Here is a 16,049-nt window from a genome sequence, read left to right as displayed (position 1 = left end):
CACACGGGTTATTTTAGTTAGTGGTTTTGCATGTGGTTTTAGTGGCAGTTTATGTTAGTGGTTTATCGTGGTGGTATTGCAAATGGTTTATATTAGAGGTTTTACATGCGGTTTAGTTGGTGGTTTATGGTAAGTGATTTTTTGTAAGTAGTTTTATATGCGGTTGTGTTAATGGTTTATGTAAGTGGTTTATGTTAGGTGGTATTGTTAGTGGTTTATTGTAGTGGTATTGCAAATGGTTTATTTTAGTGGTTTTATATGCGGTTTAGTTGGAGGTTTAGGGTAAGTAGTTTTTTGTAAGTGGTTTTATATGCGGTTGTGTTGATGGTTTATATAAGTGGTTTATGTTAGTGGTTTTATATGCAGTTGTGTTTATGGTTTATGTAAGTGGTTTATTGTGTTAGTTTTTTTTTTTTGTTACCAGTATTGTATGTGGTTCTAATAATGCGGTCCATTTAATGCGCAGCCACATCGATGCATCAGGAGCATGCAGCGACAACAAGGCATGCCACTCGATGAGTGTTATGTTCCCTACTTGCAGATGGCCGGGTTATACCATCTGGCTAGGCTGAACGATAGTGGGTTCCGGTTAGATGAGCCCATTGTCAGCACCTTCGTCGAGCGGTGGCGTCCTGAGACGCACACTTTCCATATGCCCTTCGGAGAGTACACGATCACGTTTCAGGACGTGGCGTACCAGTTGGGGTTGGCAGTGGACGGGCGTTATGTCAACGGTTGCCTTACAGATTTCCATATGTATATCGAGGGTGGACGTCCAGCTTGGGTATGGTTCGAGGAGTTGCTTGGAGTGATTCCTCTTCCGAGCCAGGTTCAGAAGTTCGCAGTAAACTGCACCTGGTTCCAGGAGACTTTCGGAGAGTGCCCTGAGGGAGCCGATGAGGAGACTGTGCGGCGCTTTGCTCGTGCCTATATCATGATGTTGTTGGGCACTCAGCTGTTTGCCGACAAGTCCGGCAACCACATTCACATCAGATGGCTTCCCTATGTAGCTAGGCTTGAGGAGATGGGTTCCTACAGTTGGGGGTCTGCAGCATTGGCATGGTTGTACTGGTGCATGTGCCGAGTGGCAAACAGACATGTGGTGAAGTTAGCGGGCCCACTTCAGCTACTTCAGTCCTGGATTTTCTGGCGCTTTTCCAGGTTTAGGCCTGCTGGGTATGATACGTGCAGCTAGCCTTTGGCATCGAGGTACGCTACTCAGGCTTTTCTATTTCAAGTTAAAATAGCTAATGTTCATGTACGCTTGTACTGTATTACAAATCTGTCATACTTCTGATTAAACATAACACCCATGTGCGGGTTTTTGATCTACCCGACCCCGCCTCGCCAAACAAAAACCTGCATCGAACCCGCCCTGTCTCTACCCGCGGGTAGTAAAATGTTAAACCCTAACCCGCCCCGCCCTGCCCCGCCCCTACCTGCCCTATAATTATTAAATCTAATAAATAAAATAAAATTTTAAAAATTATATAACCATTATTTACATACATAACATAAATTAAAATAAAAATTTAAATATGATATAATATTATTAATCATTTTACTAATTATTTTATATATATTACATATATTATCTATTAAATATATATATATATATATATATATATATATATATATATTATATATACCGGGGCAGGCAGAGGCGGGTTTAACCTAAACCCAACCCGCCCTGCCCCGCCCAAGAACCCGTCTGTTGAAACCCGCCCTGGTGCGGGGGCGGGTAATTACCCGCCCCGAACGGGTAGGGGCGGGATGGGTACCCACGGGTTCTTGTTGCCACCCCTAGCGTCACAGAGGGGTTCTAGGCGAGTTCCTGACATGGATCGAGTCGACGACGTCCCTGATAGGCGTTGGGTTGAGAGGAGAGCTCGTGTCGGGACACGACAGAGCCAGCGTGAGTGGAGGTGGCTAGAGCAGGCTATGGGGGAGGCTGATGAGGCAGGTAGGGGTGGTGGTCGAGAACGAGGGCGTGGAGGCAGACAGAGGGCACCCGTTACGGGTCACGACGATGGTGATCTTCGTGACGTGGACGGTGGGGGAAGGGGTGCAGTGGGGGTTGTTAATCCCCATCATGGCGGCCTTGGTGGAGAGGGGTACGCCACCGGAGATCCCACTGCCCATGGTGAGGCTGGAGTTGGGGAGGGGCCGCTCGGAGATTACTTCGTTGGAGTTTCCCTTGACGACCACACACTTCAGGAGAGTACGCCATGGGTGAGTCCGGGCAGCACGTTTTCAGACTTCCTTGCCGGTGTTGGGTATGATGGGAATTTTAGTGGATCCCCCTTCTTAGATGAGATCAGTGCCATCATGCATGATGATGAGGCTGCCCGTGGGCGAAGTCAGACGACGGGGACACAGGCACCGTTACATGTCGATCTGAATGAGCCTCCCTCCGGGCCTCCTCCTGAGTATTTTGCTTTGGGTGGTACCCCAGCTTCGGCACATACTGCTGGGTCACATTCAGTTGTCGGGCCGTCCTCATCCCGACCGGTACATGTCCAGCCTAGGACGCCTGCACAGCCAGCCCCGCAGGACGAGGATGAGGACGACGAGATCGAGGATGAAGAGCCGCTTATCCGGAGAGGTCAGAGGACACGGGTTTCACGTCGTTGCTTCACGGGGTCGCACCTGTTTAGATGATTTCTGTGCCAAGTTGTATGTTACCTATCTTCGTCTATGTATTTTGTTATCAGTGTTACTTCGTATCCACCTTTAGATGTATGTGTGTGTTAATATGAAAACATCTGTACTTTGCGTTTTGATGTTATTTAATTTCCGCATCATGTCTTAATTAATTTAATTCGTAGACTAATTTATTTCCATGTGTGTTCAACAGACATTTCGTTTAAAACTTCTTAAACGAAACATATTCAGGTCTGTTCCTTAGGAATTCGAACCATCTTGGTTCAATTTACAATTAGTGGAATTCGAACCAATTAGGTTCGAATTATGTGATGGTACCTATTCGTGTGTAATTCGAACCAATTAGGTTCGAATTATGTGTGTGTAGTTCGAACCAAATAGGTTCGATGTATATGCAAATGTAGTTCGAACCAAATAGGTTCGAATTACATATAAGTATGCTTTGGCTCATTCGTGAATCACTCTTCAATTTGGCTTATTCATGTAATAACTTTCCTCCCATAGTTTATTTGTGTTTTTTATCCTAAAAAATAATTAATTATGCTGAATTTTAAATTTTTTTACAATTTTAATTTACATTTCAAAAGAGTTTGTTTTTTTTATTATTAATAACTTTGTATCTCATAGAATATTTTTTAATATATAAAGTACTTACAGTTAAAAAAAATAAAGAGAAATAGGCAAACATAGATAACGTTTGTTTTGAAATATTAAGATAGAGATTGAGAAATTGAAATTTAATGTTTGTTGGTTCAGAGATTAATACTAAAATTTTAATATTTTAATACATCTAAAAAGTAGGAACACATGGACTAAAATTTTTAGAGATGGAAACTAAAACTTTAATAACATTTTATACTTAAAATACCCTTATTTAATTAATTAATTCTAATTTTATTTTTTGTACAAATTAAATTAGAATTTCATTCTTATTTTAATTTCTATCTCCTATTTTATATTAAATAAAATACTGAAATTTATTTCAATCTCTTTCTCTTAGTCTCTCTCATTTTTCTATCTTTGTCCCTCCACCAAACATTATTTACCGTTATAGATATACTAATTGTTTTTTTTTCTAATATAAAGATAAAAAAATGTGTCAAATTTATGATAAAATTTTATAGGTACAGAAATCTGATTCTTAGATTTATAATTTTAAAATAATAAAAAATTTATAAATACAAATCTAACTTTTAGATTTTAGTATCTAAATCTCACCTTCGATTTTTTTAATTATCCTTTACAATTTCGTAACACACTATCTTTTTCAATGTTAAAAATAACGATTAATTATTTTGTTAAACTTTATATTAGGTTTTTATATATATATTTTTAATTAGATCTCTATACTACTTTTATCTTTATAATTAAGTCTTTTTTAATATAAAAAAATATTATAATGAACTAAATATTTTTTTGTAAATTAAAAATATCTACAATTAAAAACATAATTAGATCTTTGACTATATATTTTTTAAAAAAATATTTTGTTAATTATAATATTTTTAACATAAAAAAATATTTAATTAAAAATTAAAAAAGATATAAATATTTAATTAAAAAATATAGGAATTTAATTTGAGAATGAAGGATTGGATAACATTTGGTGCAAGAAAGACATGTGACAGATGATTGATTCGAAATGATACAATATTTTTGCTATTTTTTTATCTTTTAAGATTTTATCATTTTTATTTTTTATTTTTATTTTTGTTAGAATTGTTCGAATATATTTTTACAGTTTACTATTTAATAAAATATTAGTTTGATATGAAATTTTATTTAAAATATATTAAACCTCGTAACAAAAGATTATAAAAATCTTAAAATTAATGTATAACCCAAATCTCCACATATAACCCAAGGTATCGATTCATTTTTTGGTGGACCGATATGGATGGTACTGCCGGCCGAAAGAGAATATTTTGAGTATAGATAAAAAGTATTTTTTAAAATGGTGTATTTATTGGAAACTCATTATCATTAACTTAACTCGTTCAAAATTAAAAAGCACATGGTTTTTTTTTATTTCAAAATAAGTATAAATATACCAAAAATTATCATGATTTAATTATTAATTATGTAGGACAACATCACTCATAGTCATATCACAGACAGAGAGTTGGATCTGATGTGGCCTTCACCTATCTTCTTATCCACGTCTACGTCACCATCCCTCAGCAGCATTCGCCATTACGCACCAAACTCTTTCTCTTTTACGTAAATTACGTCCTTTTTCATTTCTTTTCAGATTCAGAAGTCAGAACCAAACAAAATCAATGAATAAGTAAGTAGGGAACAACACCATCATAATAAAGATTAAAATAAAATGCAAATCAATTATATCTTAAATAATATAATTTTTTTTATCTTCACCTAAAATTTTGAGTTTAAATTTTATTTTTAATTTAAAAAAATAAAATAAATTAAACAATTAATTTAACTCACTTTGATCGAACAAATAATTAATTTATTTATTTATTTAAATAAATATTGATCGTTTAAATTTTATTTTATATATATAATAATTTATTCATCAATAAATTTTAAATTGAAGTTCAAATTTACAACGTATTAATTTTTAAGTTGTAAAAATAAAGAATATCATTAAAAAAAATCAAACTGTTATTTTTAAAAAGAAAACCACTGCAATTTGGGAGTTTGGTGGAATGTATTGGAATTCGGAAAAGTATTTATACTTTTGGGAAAAATAAATTAATATTTTGTGTTTTATAAATAAAATTTTTTTATGTATCTATAATTTTAATTTTTAAAATTTAATGATATTTTTAAAGTTTACAAAAATATATTTAAAATTAAAATGTATAGTATAGTTTTATATAATAAAATTAAAAAGTCTTTATCTATTATAATTATTTTAAATAAAAAATACTATTATGTTAACTTAAGCTTAATTTTAAATTTTTAATACAAAAGTTTTATTCGATTATATAATTAGATTGAATTTTCATGTGTTTTTTTTAAATAATAGGTATAAATATATTTTATTTTTATTGATATAATAATACGTGATTAATTCTGTGTATTTTTTTATATTTACATAAAAATTAGATCTTTATTAAAATATATTTTATTTTATTAAAAAACCATTTTTGAAAAATTATCAAGAATAATAAACCTACCTTCTTCTGTTTATATTTTCGCTCACACCAAAGTCCAAACCCAGCTACTGCCACGCTCCAAGTCCAAGGCAAGGTTCTGAATCGGTGGATCAAGGAAGCTATGGCTATGGCGATGACAAAGACATTTTTTGCTGCTGCTCCTTCCTTCGCCGTACACGGTGGTGGTGGTGGTGGTGGTAGGGCTTCTGATCCACTGGTCATTCCTTTCTTCTCTCACTCTTCCATCTCTCCTGTTCCTCTTCACCGCTTCCCAACCTCGCCCTCTCTCTCCAGGAACAACAATAAGTAAGAACACTGTTCCTCTTTGCTTTCAACGCTTTATTTTTTTTTAATTATAATACTGAAATTATTAGGCCAATTATTATTTTCCGAGTCTGGTTCGGATACATGATCGTGATGTTCATTAAGGCATGGAAAGCAAATGATCCTTGATCTTACGAGAAACGACTAGAAAGAAGTTGTACTTGTTTTGAATTTTTTGTTTAATAAAATTATAGTTGTGATTTTTGTTAATCAGTGTTCGTTTGGTAGATTTGAAGTAGTTAGTTAAGTTGAATAATCATGTTTGTGAACTCTGATAGATACTACTAATGGTTGTTCATTTCATTGAGCATCCTTTATGTCTCTTACTACTTGTTGCAATGTTATGCAGGAATGTTATATATGCTTCTGCATATGATTTTAATGCAGTCAGTTCAGCTTCACTGGTTAGTGATGTGTTTCTTGTGACGATATTGTTCATGACTACTATTTTATATTGTGATGAAGTTTAGAAGTGCGAGTAATACACATGGTTTTGTTATGCAGGGTTTACAATTGAGTTTCCTAATATATATTTAAAAACTATGGACCAAAGCACTCTAACTCGTGTTTTCTTGTAATATTTTTCTTCTTCTTGGGGGGTATTTAAGATTTTAGTATCTACTAAAGATAGTGATGGCTTGTCTTTTATAAAATTTTATTTGAATCCTTGAGGACAATGATTTAGCCCATGCATCTTGTGCATAACAATGTTAAAGTGGAATAAAGTTAAAACTTAGGTTGGCTTGATCGACTGCTGGATGTGAATCTTTTTTGTGGTTTCCAGTTATTAACCCTTCATTCAGTTGACATTTTGTGGTCACCATATTATGATGATCATTTTTCTCAGAAGCTTTATACATCATTGAGAATGTGATATGTAGGTCTTCAGCATTTTGTTTCTTTTCTCTTTTGAAATTTAGTTGAAATGAAGATTATTGCTTGCCTTGATTTCCTACTGCACTACAATCAGCTAATGCCATCACATTTTAACTCCTGTAAAATTTACATGTCCACTATGTATTCTATGCACATGATGTTTCCAATTATCCATGCAATTGAGTTTGTGCCAGTCAAATATAGTGGCTGCCCCAACTGAATATTGCTTTTGTCAAGCATTTGGACTTTTGTTAACTTTTAAATTTGTTCTTTTCTCAAGTCCTCTGAGTTTTGTCAAGCTTTTATATGTAATTCTTTTGACATATGATTGGTTAATTCTTACTGCAGAAATCCAGTGACAATCTTGATAGTGTTCCTATGCCAATAGTAATGATAGATCAAGACTCAGATACTGAAGCCACAATAGTGCAGCTTAGCTTTGGTGATCGCCTTGGAGCTCTTATCGACACGGTGACATGGCTCTTTAAAATTTATTTGTGCTCAAACTCTAAAACTTTGCAATCCATTTGAATGTATTAGTGTATTCTTAGTTAGATATTGTTGAAGTATGAGAGTATTGCTTTTTAGAGTTAGAGAAGATTTATTACTCCTCCTACCTCCCCTCTGTTGTCAGTCTTTACATATCCCTCATGCCATGTCAGTGTAAGTGAGGAAGGTTGTGTTCAACGTAATTATTTCTCCTCCAAATCTTTATAAGTCAGTGATGTTGCTGTCACTGTGGGGCTTACAACGTAAAATTTTACTTCTAGAGAGAGGAAAAAAATCGAATTATCAAGAATGATGGATGGTTGAAATGAACAACTTGTTTGAGAAGTGTTTGAAAAGAGATGCTCAGCTACCAGATTTTCTATGCCATGTTACCAAAGGGCATCAATTCTTTCAGATTTTGTTATAGTTTTGAGTTCTTTTTCTCTATCTGCATCATTTAATAAGTATATAAGTATTGCTAATAATTGACTTATTTCTGCTTATACCAAGGCAGATGAGAGCATTAAAAAACTTGGGGTTGGATGTTTCAAAGGGAACTGTCTCCACAGAGGGACCGGTTAAGCAGACAAAGTTTTTTATTACTCAGGCGTAAGTCTTTTTGTCTCTTTCATCTGGCACTTATAGCTTCTTTTTTTTTTCCTCTAAAATGATTTTTGGTGGCAAATGGAAACATTAAACCCAGAAAAGAAGCTTAACTGTTGCATATTATTTAGAGCAAGTTGATTTTGAACCTCAAACATAAGTTTTTTTTTTTTTATTACATATTTTTTGTGGTGCAATAGTTAGTAGGTTTTCTCTTTGTAATGCTTTATACCTGAAAAAATAACACTTGTATTTTCAATGCCTCGTTCTAGTCTTAGCATGTTTAGTTCATTTATTCTCAGAGACACTGGCCGCAAAGTTGAAGATCCTGATATGTTAGAGAGAATTCGACTGACCATTATTAACAACTTGTTGAAATATCATCCTGTAAGTATGTTTGATAGTCACCGTCCTGGAAAGCTTTTATACGGTGTATTTACATACGAGAAGCTTTTGTGCATTATAGACGCATTTCTTGTTTCTATATGACATTGTCCTCTAATTTTTATTAATTTCAGTTTCTCTGTATAATTCGTGTAGGAGTCGAGCGAATTACTAGCCATGGGTGAGGTGTTTGGCATAAAGGCTCCACAGAAGAAGGTGAATAGTACTCTTGTCCTTTTTTCGTAAACCATCAAGGTGGCAACTATAAAAGAAAGGGCTCCCTAATTTCTTATAGCTCAGACTTTTGTCTGCCGTAGCGAATTTTTGTGCCCTACTCCATGACATTATATTTAATCATTCACACCTTTTTAGCCTTTTAGTTAGAATGCTGTTCTCTATTTATTTTTACCTAATATAAACTATGTTGTGCTTTCTCTCATTTAAGATGGTACGGCCACTATGGCAAGTTTTTAATTGTTGGAGAATATTACTGAAAGAAATTTGAACTGCTTAATGGATAATTGGATATGGTGGTACACTGGTATGTAGTGGTTTTGCCTGCATGACAACAGTACTTGTAGAGTTTTCTGTCTTCAGTTTTAATCCTTCAATTTTGTTATGCTGGGTACATATTGGACTTCTATACCAGAAGATTCTTGGTTCATTACAATGCCTTTATGGTTCCAATGGTAACACTTAGTCCTGTAAATATACTTATTTATTGTTGTTTTTCACAGCTTAATGCTGATATTGCAACTCATATACATGTTAAGCAAGATGGGCCCAAGAGGAGGTTTGCACTTTAAAATATGTGGATCTAGTTGTTTGATATGTTCATTGTTTGGACACAAAACAATATGCATAATTAGTAAGCCAAAGTGCAATAGGTGCTTGAAATCTAATCCATTTTTAATTCAAATTTTATCAGCTTGCTGTACATAGAGACAGCAGACAGGCCAGGCTTGCTCGTTGAAATCATTAAAGTCATCGCAGATGTGAACATTGATGTTGAATCGGCTGAGATTGATACCGAAGTATCTTCCTCTTTCTGTCTGTCCGATTCTCTCTGTTATCTCATTTACTCTGACCTAACTTGACTTACTTTTTGTCTTAGGGCTTGATTGCTAAAGATAAATTTCATGTCAGTTATGGTGGCGCTGCATTAAACAGTTCAATGTCTCAGGTAACTTCTGTGTTCATAAGAACTAGAGAGACTTGATAAAAGCCCAAACATAACTTAGGCATTACTTTGTCCATCTAAGTATTGCATTGATTATACATAAGTTGGCTTGCTATTTACTCTCTCCATTTTCTTTCATCTGTTATTGTCACTTTCTTGTGCATCTTTAGATCAATGTATCAGGTAACATTTATTCAGATACATGAATCCAAAGATTTATCAAAGATGGACCATGACATATAAGGAAGCAGAGGAACTAATAATACCTAGTTATTTTGCCCAACTCAATTACCCAACAATCTCTTTCTAATTTTGAGCAGGTTCTGGTGAACTGTCTCCGTTACTATCTCCGGACGCCAGAGACAGATATTGATAGTTACTGAGGAAGCTTTCCTCTGAGGTATCACTCACCGTTACATGTAAAATAAGCCAGTGTAATGGTTCTTGTAACAATTGCCAGTGAGCCTGATATCATTTCTGGCGATTCTCACCTGGTTGCTTGTGGAATGTATGACTGTAAGGCTATAACTGTATGATCGTCCTCCAAGCCAAATGTCTGAGTCAAAAGTAGTACCATATAAATCATACATTCCCTCGTAAGGCATCTATGGTTATTATTTTAACATTCTTCGTGCTTGGAGAAACAGTCCAGCTATCTTTGCTAGAAAATGCAACCAAAGATTTAGTTAGAAACACTTGGAGGATAAAGTGATAAAGGGAAATTTCAATTTCGTTTAAAATCAAACTTAAAATTTTATTGATATAAAAATTTGTCTTAGTTTTAGGAATAAAATATTTTCGTTGTTTTGGTTTTTCGGATTTATAAATGGGCATGAAAAATGTTTTCTTCACTCTTGGATCTCTTAGGAGCATTATTAATTAAAGTTAATTTCAGCCAGGGACAACTCAAACGGCTGCAATAAAGTTCTTAAAAACACTAAACCAACAAAAAAAGTTCTTAAAAACATTAAAATTGAGCAATTCCAATGCGGGTATATTTTTTACTTTTTAGTTTTTATAATAACGGAACTAATTTAAAATTAAAATTTATATTAGATATAATCTTTAAAATGATACTGGTATTTAATGTTGGTGAATGTTATAGTGTCTAAAGAGTAGTGTTTATTTACTAAAAAAAAGTTAAAAATTAGTATTTAATTTAAAATATATAAAAAAAATTATTTTTAAGAAATCAAAACTTACCACAAAAGGTAAGTTAGTCAAAAGCTAGGCAACAATTGATAGACATCATAGAATTGGCCTTTATTGTTTTGCTAATGTGGACGTTGAGTCTTCGTTAAGTGACATGTTGTCATGTTGTCGGAGGTCAATTTGTCTCCTATGAGCAATAGTCAAGGATCAATTTATCCCTATAGACAATAGTCACGGATCAATTTATCCTCATCTATCTATCAAAAATGATGTTGTTTCACATGCTACACTAAACCAAAATTTATGAATAATACCTCAAATAGGTCCCCAAAAAATTTACTATCCAACAGTTTTGTCCCCCACAAAATTTAACTAAGATTTCGACCCTGAGGTTTTCAAATATCCACCAGATACGTTCCCAAAACCGTTTGATCCGGTTAAAGTAGTGACGTGTCAGGTTAACTGCGACATGTCACCTCCAAGACATTTTGGTCCCCATCCACGCTGGACAAAACGACGTCGTATTGGAACAACGGACAAAACGACGTCGTTTTGGGGAGGACAAATTCATCCCCACTTAGACAGAGAACGCAAATGGCGCCGTTTTCATGTGGGGGACCTATTTGCCTTATAATAGTATCTTAGGGGACCTATTTGACCTATAATTCGTGATGTTAAAAGAAGCTATATTTACTTCAACGCAAACCTTAAAAATACATTGACATTGGTCTGTTCATTTATCAAAATGGTAACATAAACCTGAGAACCCAAACATGTTAACCAAACAAATATTTGGCCTCAATAGCAACACAAACCAAATCAAGTCAAAAGAAGGTTTATTTTCTTCAACATAAACTAAACGAAACCATTATAAACAACATAAAGTCTTCTTCTTCAAACATAACAAAAGGTGGTAACATAACTAAGCAACAACTTTCACACTAATTCTTAGAAGCGTCATTTCTTGAAAGACTGGTTCAACCCTGGTGTTGTAATGAATTGAACAACTTAGATACTGTGCCACTGGTTGCAGCTGATATTGTCTCAGCACTAACACTCCCCGAATTCTTGGCCCTAATTACTGTCTCTTTTGGACGTCTAAAAGAAAATTGAGTTTGGAATCAACAGTATTGTTATCACTATGTTTCACACAGAGTTCAACTGCTTACATTAAGCCACTTACAAGGGCATACCAGTGGCTTAATGTAAGCAGTTGAACTCTGTGTGAAACGTGGTGATAACAATACTGTTTATTCCAAACTCAACTTTCTTTTAGACGTCCAAAAGAGATAGTAATTAGGGCAAAAAATTCGGGGAGTGTTAGTGCTGAGACAATATTAGCTATAGGATTTAAGGACACATATTTTATTATTTGGGCTACTTATTTTGCTTGTTGATAATCTGTCTCTGATACAATACTTTTGGTTGAAGAACAAATGTTTTGGATTTTTGGGTCTCAAGACCATATTGTAGTCCACATTATGCTATCATTAGGTGTTAACTTGTCAAAAATAGATTGTTTCTTTGTTTTTCTTATCCGTATAATATAAACATCTAAGTTTTTTTTTTAAAGTTGGAAAAATGCATGTTACAGATATATTAATTTTCTTTAAACATATTCATCACAATAATTCATTTTTATTTATCTTTAAAATTATTCAAATACTCAGTTTCATCCATTTTTATTTTTATATGCATAAAATAAAGAAAAATATTTAATTTTATTTTAAAATTTAACAAGAATAAAATAAATTATTCAATTTTAATCATTTATAAAAAAAATCTCTTTATTATTTTTTTTTCTAGCATAACGTGCATATTTGTGCTCATACGTTTTTCTTCGGCTGTGTTTCTTTTTTTTTTTTTTCTTTTGGCATAGATACAGGACTGATATAATAGTACAAGAAAAACAAATTACACTAAGGTAACTCCTCTGCTATCATAAAAAATAATCTGAGCTAATTTAGTGCTTATTAGTTTGGTCTAACACTTCAATAACATCCTTTTTTTTTGTCAAGCAGATTAAACAATTTCAATCCTAGGCATTAAACCCATGATTTACACATCCACACTATCATGGATACTATAAGTTCTTAAACCACATCCAGTCTCACCTGAGATTCAAATCTTAGCTAGGGCTCCTTGACACATCCTTGTTTGTGAACAATACAATTTTCCTTTTTTTTTTCTGGGTAGAATAGACAATCTAAGTTCGTTACGTTTTTTGTTCGACATTCTAAGATTTTTCCATTTCAAAACAAAGGAATACACCTAGACCGAATAAAATCCAACCCATCAATACTTGTCTTAAGCCCATTTCTTGCAATCCTAAATCCTAACAAACTTCGGGAATCAACTTCTCATGTGAATAACCAAGTTAGGTTGGTCTAGTGGTTAGTTCACTAGTCCGCTTAAGCAAGTGTCGGGGGTTCGAATCCCGATTGGCCAGCGACAAATTCTTAAATGGAGCTCAGTACCACGACGGATTAATCCTTGACCTGCCGGGTTGAAAAATACCGTGGGAAACTAAAAAAAAAAACTTCTCATGTGAATTACCCACTTGGATTCATGGAGTGACTCATCCCCTTAAATGAGTATTGAGGAATTAAACCTCGTTAGTAATTCATTTGACTAATAATAAATTCTTAAATCGAACCAAAAAGTTTAAAATTGTAACGAATTAGTCGTGGTGTACACTTTCACAATTGTATTATTCCTCATCAATCATCATGCATGAAACAATTGAAATGGCATTAAAATTGGGTTAAGAAAATGAGATCATTCTGTGTAGTGCCTTGGAAGACAAGCGCGCAATGAAAATTTCTTCTTTCTAAAGGCGTACGTAGAACTAGTATAATTATATGCATTTTTGCAACCGATGCAAAAGACTACTTATTAATTAAACCTATAGATGTATATTCACTGAATCTATATTTATTATCAACTTTGCTATATTAAAATTAATTATTATAAATTTTCTTTTATAATTTATTATAAGGTTATTATTAGTATATTCAAATCAAGAGACACCAACAACTGACTAATACTTTAAAGTTTAAAATCTTCTACTTCTTATACAGTTAGAACTGAAGCAGCATATTATACATACACCAAAGTCGTAGAATATAATAATAATATCTCATCATCATTCATACATATCTTATCATAGAAAAAACTCAAGTGTAGTTGACTTAACGTGAAGTTGATAACTGAGAGTTGTTAATAAAAATTTAGTCTAAGTCAAATCATTTAACGACCCTCAGCTATCAACTTTTCATAAAGTCGACTATATCTGAGTTTTCAAATTAAAATACATGCTTCAGATTTGCACTTGCATCATGATGCATTTCTTTTCGGATTGTGATTCAAGGTCAAGTTGTTCCTCCTTGGTTAGTGAAACATATTCAACTTTGTTATCATACCTTTTACTCAGAACCAAAAAGAAACACATTGCGAAAACGGTTACCAAAATAAGCAACCAACTGAACTGAAGGTTCACCAGAGAAACTGCACGGTGAAGTGCCTTATCATCACTGCACCGAACCATGTAAGTATTCATCTCAGGGTGCAGGGAGCACCCTTTAGCTTGGTACCCTGGTGTCCACAGGAAGAACCCCATTATCATGAGCCACAAACCTTGGAAGGTTATGCTCAATGATCGCACAAAACTCATCATGAAGCTGTTTGGAAACCCTATTCCCATGATTGTGGTGGTTAAAGAAACAACAATGAGGATTTGTAGAAGGTAATGGTATTGGCCTTCTACTCCTGCGTGATCTCGGGTGTGAAAGTGAATGAGAAGAAATTGTTGTGCAAAAGCCATGGATGCAAGAAAATGAGTTAGTTCATGCTGTGCTTTTGTGATGATGGATTTCATGTCAAAGAACACGGTGAATGCTGCATAGACCAAGAAAGATGAAGCCATGAGGGAGTGTTCGAAGTTGTGGAGGTGGTTGGCGGGGATGGATCCATCGCTGTCAAATGGTTGGTGGAGATCTGGGGCGATGAATAGCTCCATGGCTATGAACATTGTGCAGCTTGCAATGATGAAGTTGAGTTCTAAGTATCTGAATCTTGTGGTTGGAAACCATATGGTTGATTTGAAGGAGTTGGAAGAAGAATGGATCTTGATGTTGTTGAAGAGATGCCATAAACCAATCACAAAGAATCCAAACCCCAAGATTTCATGTCCCTCCAACATAGTGCTATAATAATGGAAGAAAATTCGGTTAGAAAAAAAAAATGGATCTTGATGTTGTTCTATATGCTCTCAAAATGTATAACCTAATATAAACATAAATCATGCATCAATGCAAAGTAAACAAGATGAGATGTTTTATATAAACATGTTAATGTGAAAGAAGCTAATAAGTAGCTAGATAGGAATTAATGAGGGGAATAATGAGACAAATGTAAGTGAGTGAGTCCAAAGGAGAAAGGAGTGATACCCCATTTCGGAAGGGAAGATGTTGGTGGTGGTGTGCGTGTATCACAAGACGCAAAGATTTGGAATTTTACGCTAAGTATAGACACGTATAAATTAAAATGGAATGCTACCAAAGTTGAGTTGAGTTGGTAATGAGGTACTACACCATATGTTATATTATATAGGCTTAGCTTGGCTCTTGATTATTGCTTTGAAGGCTTTGCTACAAGTCCCACTTGGCATGAGTTTATAGGTAGTCTTATTATCATGCCTTTTATAAATGATTCAAAACCCTGTGTTATAAAGCATTAGTATTTAAATCGAGAGAAAACTCAGGTGCAGTCGACTTCACGTGAAGTTGATAGTCGAGAATCAGTTAGATGAAAATTTAGTTAAATCAATTAAATTATCTAACAGCTCCTAGTTATCAACTTCACGTAAAGTCAATTGCACCTGAGTTTCTACCTTTAAATTGAAATAGATTTACCCAAAATATATATTGTAGAAAATAACAGTTCGATGCTGAAACATTTTGTGTTAACGTGAGGGGTTAACGCGGTTTGAATATAGCAAAAATTTCTATTTAATTTACACTAAAATTATTAGATTAAATCGGATTTAATATCTACTGATTTTTTAGTTTGGATTCGATCCGATTCGCACATTTACGAAATATCCGCAAAATATAAAACTATTTTTTAAAAGTTTATTTTTATTTTAAAAAATTAATAAAATCTCTTTTTTTATTCTTTTATACATGTTTACTTTTAAAATAATATTAAATATTTTTTTAAATAATAAAAATAAAATAATATAACATATATGATAA

General features: G+C 33.8%; 3 protein-coding genes across 3 annotated transcripts; 2 read left to right on the top strand and 1 right to left on the bottom strand.

Moving 5' to 3' along the window:
- Positions 1-487: 487 nt before the first annotated feature.
- LOC140175238 (protein MAINTENANCE OF MERISTEMS-like) lies at positions 488-1,106 on the top strand. The gene is made up of 2 exons (XM_072202194.1): positions 488-907; positions 1,011-1,106. Exons 1-2 carry the CDS (start codon positions 488-490, stop codon positions 1,104-1,106), a joined length of 516 nt encoding a protein of 171 aa, XP_072058295.1.
- Positions 1,107-5,752: 4,646 nt separating this feature from the next.
- On the top strand, positions 5,753-10,267 carry LOC112712153 (ACT domain-containing protein ACR12). Its single transcript, XM_025764962.3, has 10 exons — positions 5,753-6,092; positions 6,460-6,514; positions 7,335-7,457; positions 7,990-8,084; positions 8,381-8,465; positions 8,619-8,678; positions 9,200-9,255; positions 9,391-9,496; positions 9,577-9,645; positions 9,963-10,267. The coding sequence occupies exons 1-10, from the start codon at positions 5,908-5,910 to the stop codon at positions 10,023-10,025; spliced, it is 897 nt and encodes a 298-aa protein (XP_025620747.1). The 5' UTR covers positions 5,753-5,907; the 3' UTR covers positions 10,026-10,267.
- A 3,564-nt stretch (positions 10,268-13,831) lies between these two features.
- On the bottom strand, positions 13,832-15,463 carry LOC112712154 (uncharacterized). The gene is made up of 2 exons (XM_025764963.3): positions 15,243-15,463; positions 13,832-14,999 (listed from the first exon to the last, which is right to left on the bottom strand). Exons 1-2 carry the CDS (start codon positions 15,245-15,247, stop codon positions 14,114-14,116), a joined length of 891 nt encoding a protein of 296 aa, XP_025620748.1. The 5' UTR covers positions 15,248-15,463; the 3' UTR covers positions 13,832-14,113.
- Between the last annotated feature and the right edge of the window lie 586 nt (positions 15,464-16,049).

Source organism: Arachis hypogaea, chromosome 9, assembly GCF_003086295.3.
Source record: "Arachis hypogaea cultivar Tifrunner chromosome 9, arahy.Tifrunner.gnm2.J5K5, whole genome shotgun sequence".
In the NCBI taxonomy this organism is placed as follows: domain Eukaryota; kingdom Viridiplantae; phylum Streptophyta; class Magnoliopsida; order Fabales; family Fabaceae; genus Arachis; species Arachis hypogaea.
Note: the sequence above shows the minus strand (reverse complement) of the source record. Positions and strands in the feature narration are given on the sequence as shown.

What these genes read in the sequence shown, in the direction of transcription:
- LOC140175238 (XM_072202194.1), top strand. Translation starts at nt 488, where the DNA reads ATGCAGCGACAACAAGGCATGCCACTCGATGAGTGTTATGTTCCCTAC. An exon ending in AGGGAGCCGATGAGGAGACT is followed by an intron (nt 908 to 1,010) that starts GTGCGGCGCTTT and finishes TTCCCTATGTAG; the next exon opens with CTAGGCTTGAGGAGATGGGT.
- LOC112712153 (XM_025764962.3), top strand. Translation starts at nt 5,908, where the DNA reads ATGGCTATGGCGATGACAAAGACATTTTTTGCTGCTGCTCCTTCCTTC. An exon ending in AAGTTTTTTATTACTCAGGC is followed by an intron (nt 8,085 to 8,380) that starts GTAAGTCTTTTT and finishes ATTTATTCTCAG; the next exon opens with AGACACTGGCCGCAAAGTTG. An exon ending in ACTTGTTGAAATATCATCCT is followed by an intron (nt 8,466 to 8,618) that starts GTAAGTATGTTT and finishes TAATTCGTGTAG; the next exon opens with GAGTCGAGCGAATTACTAGC.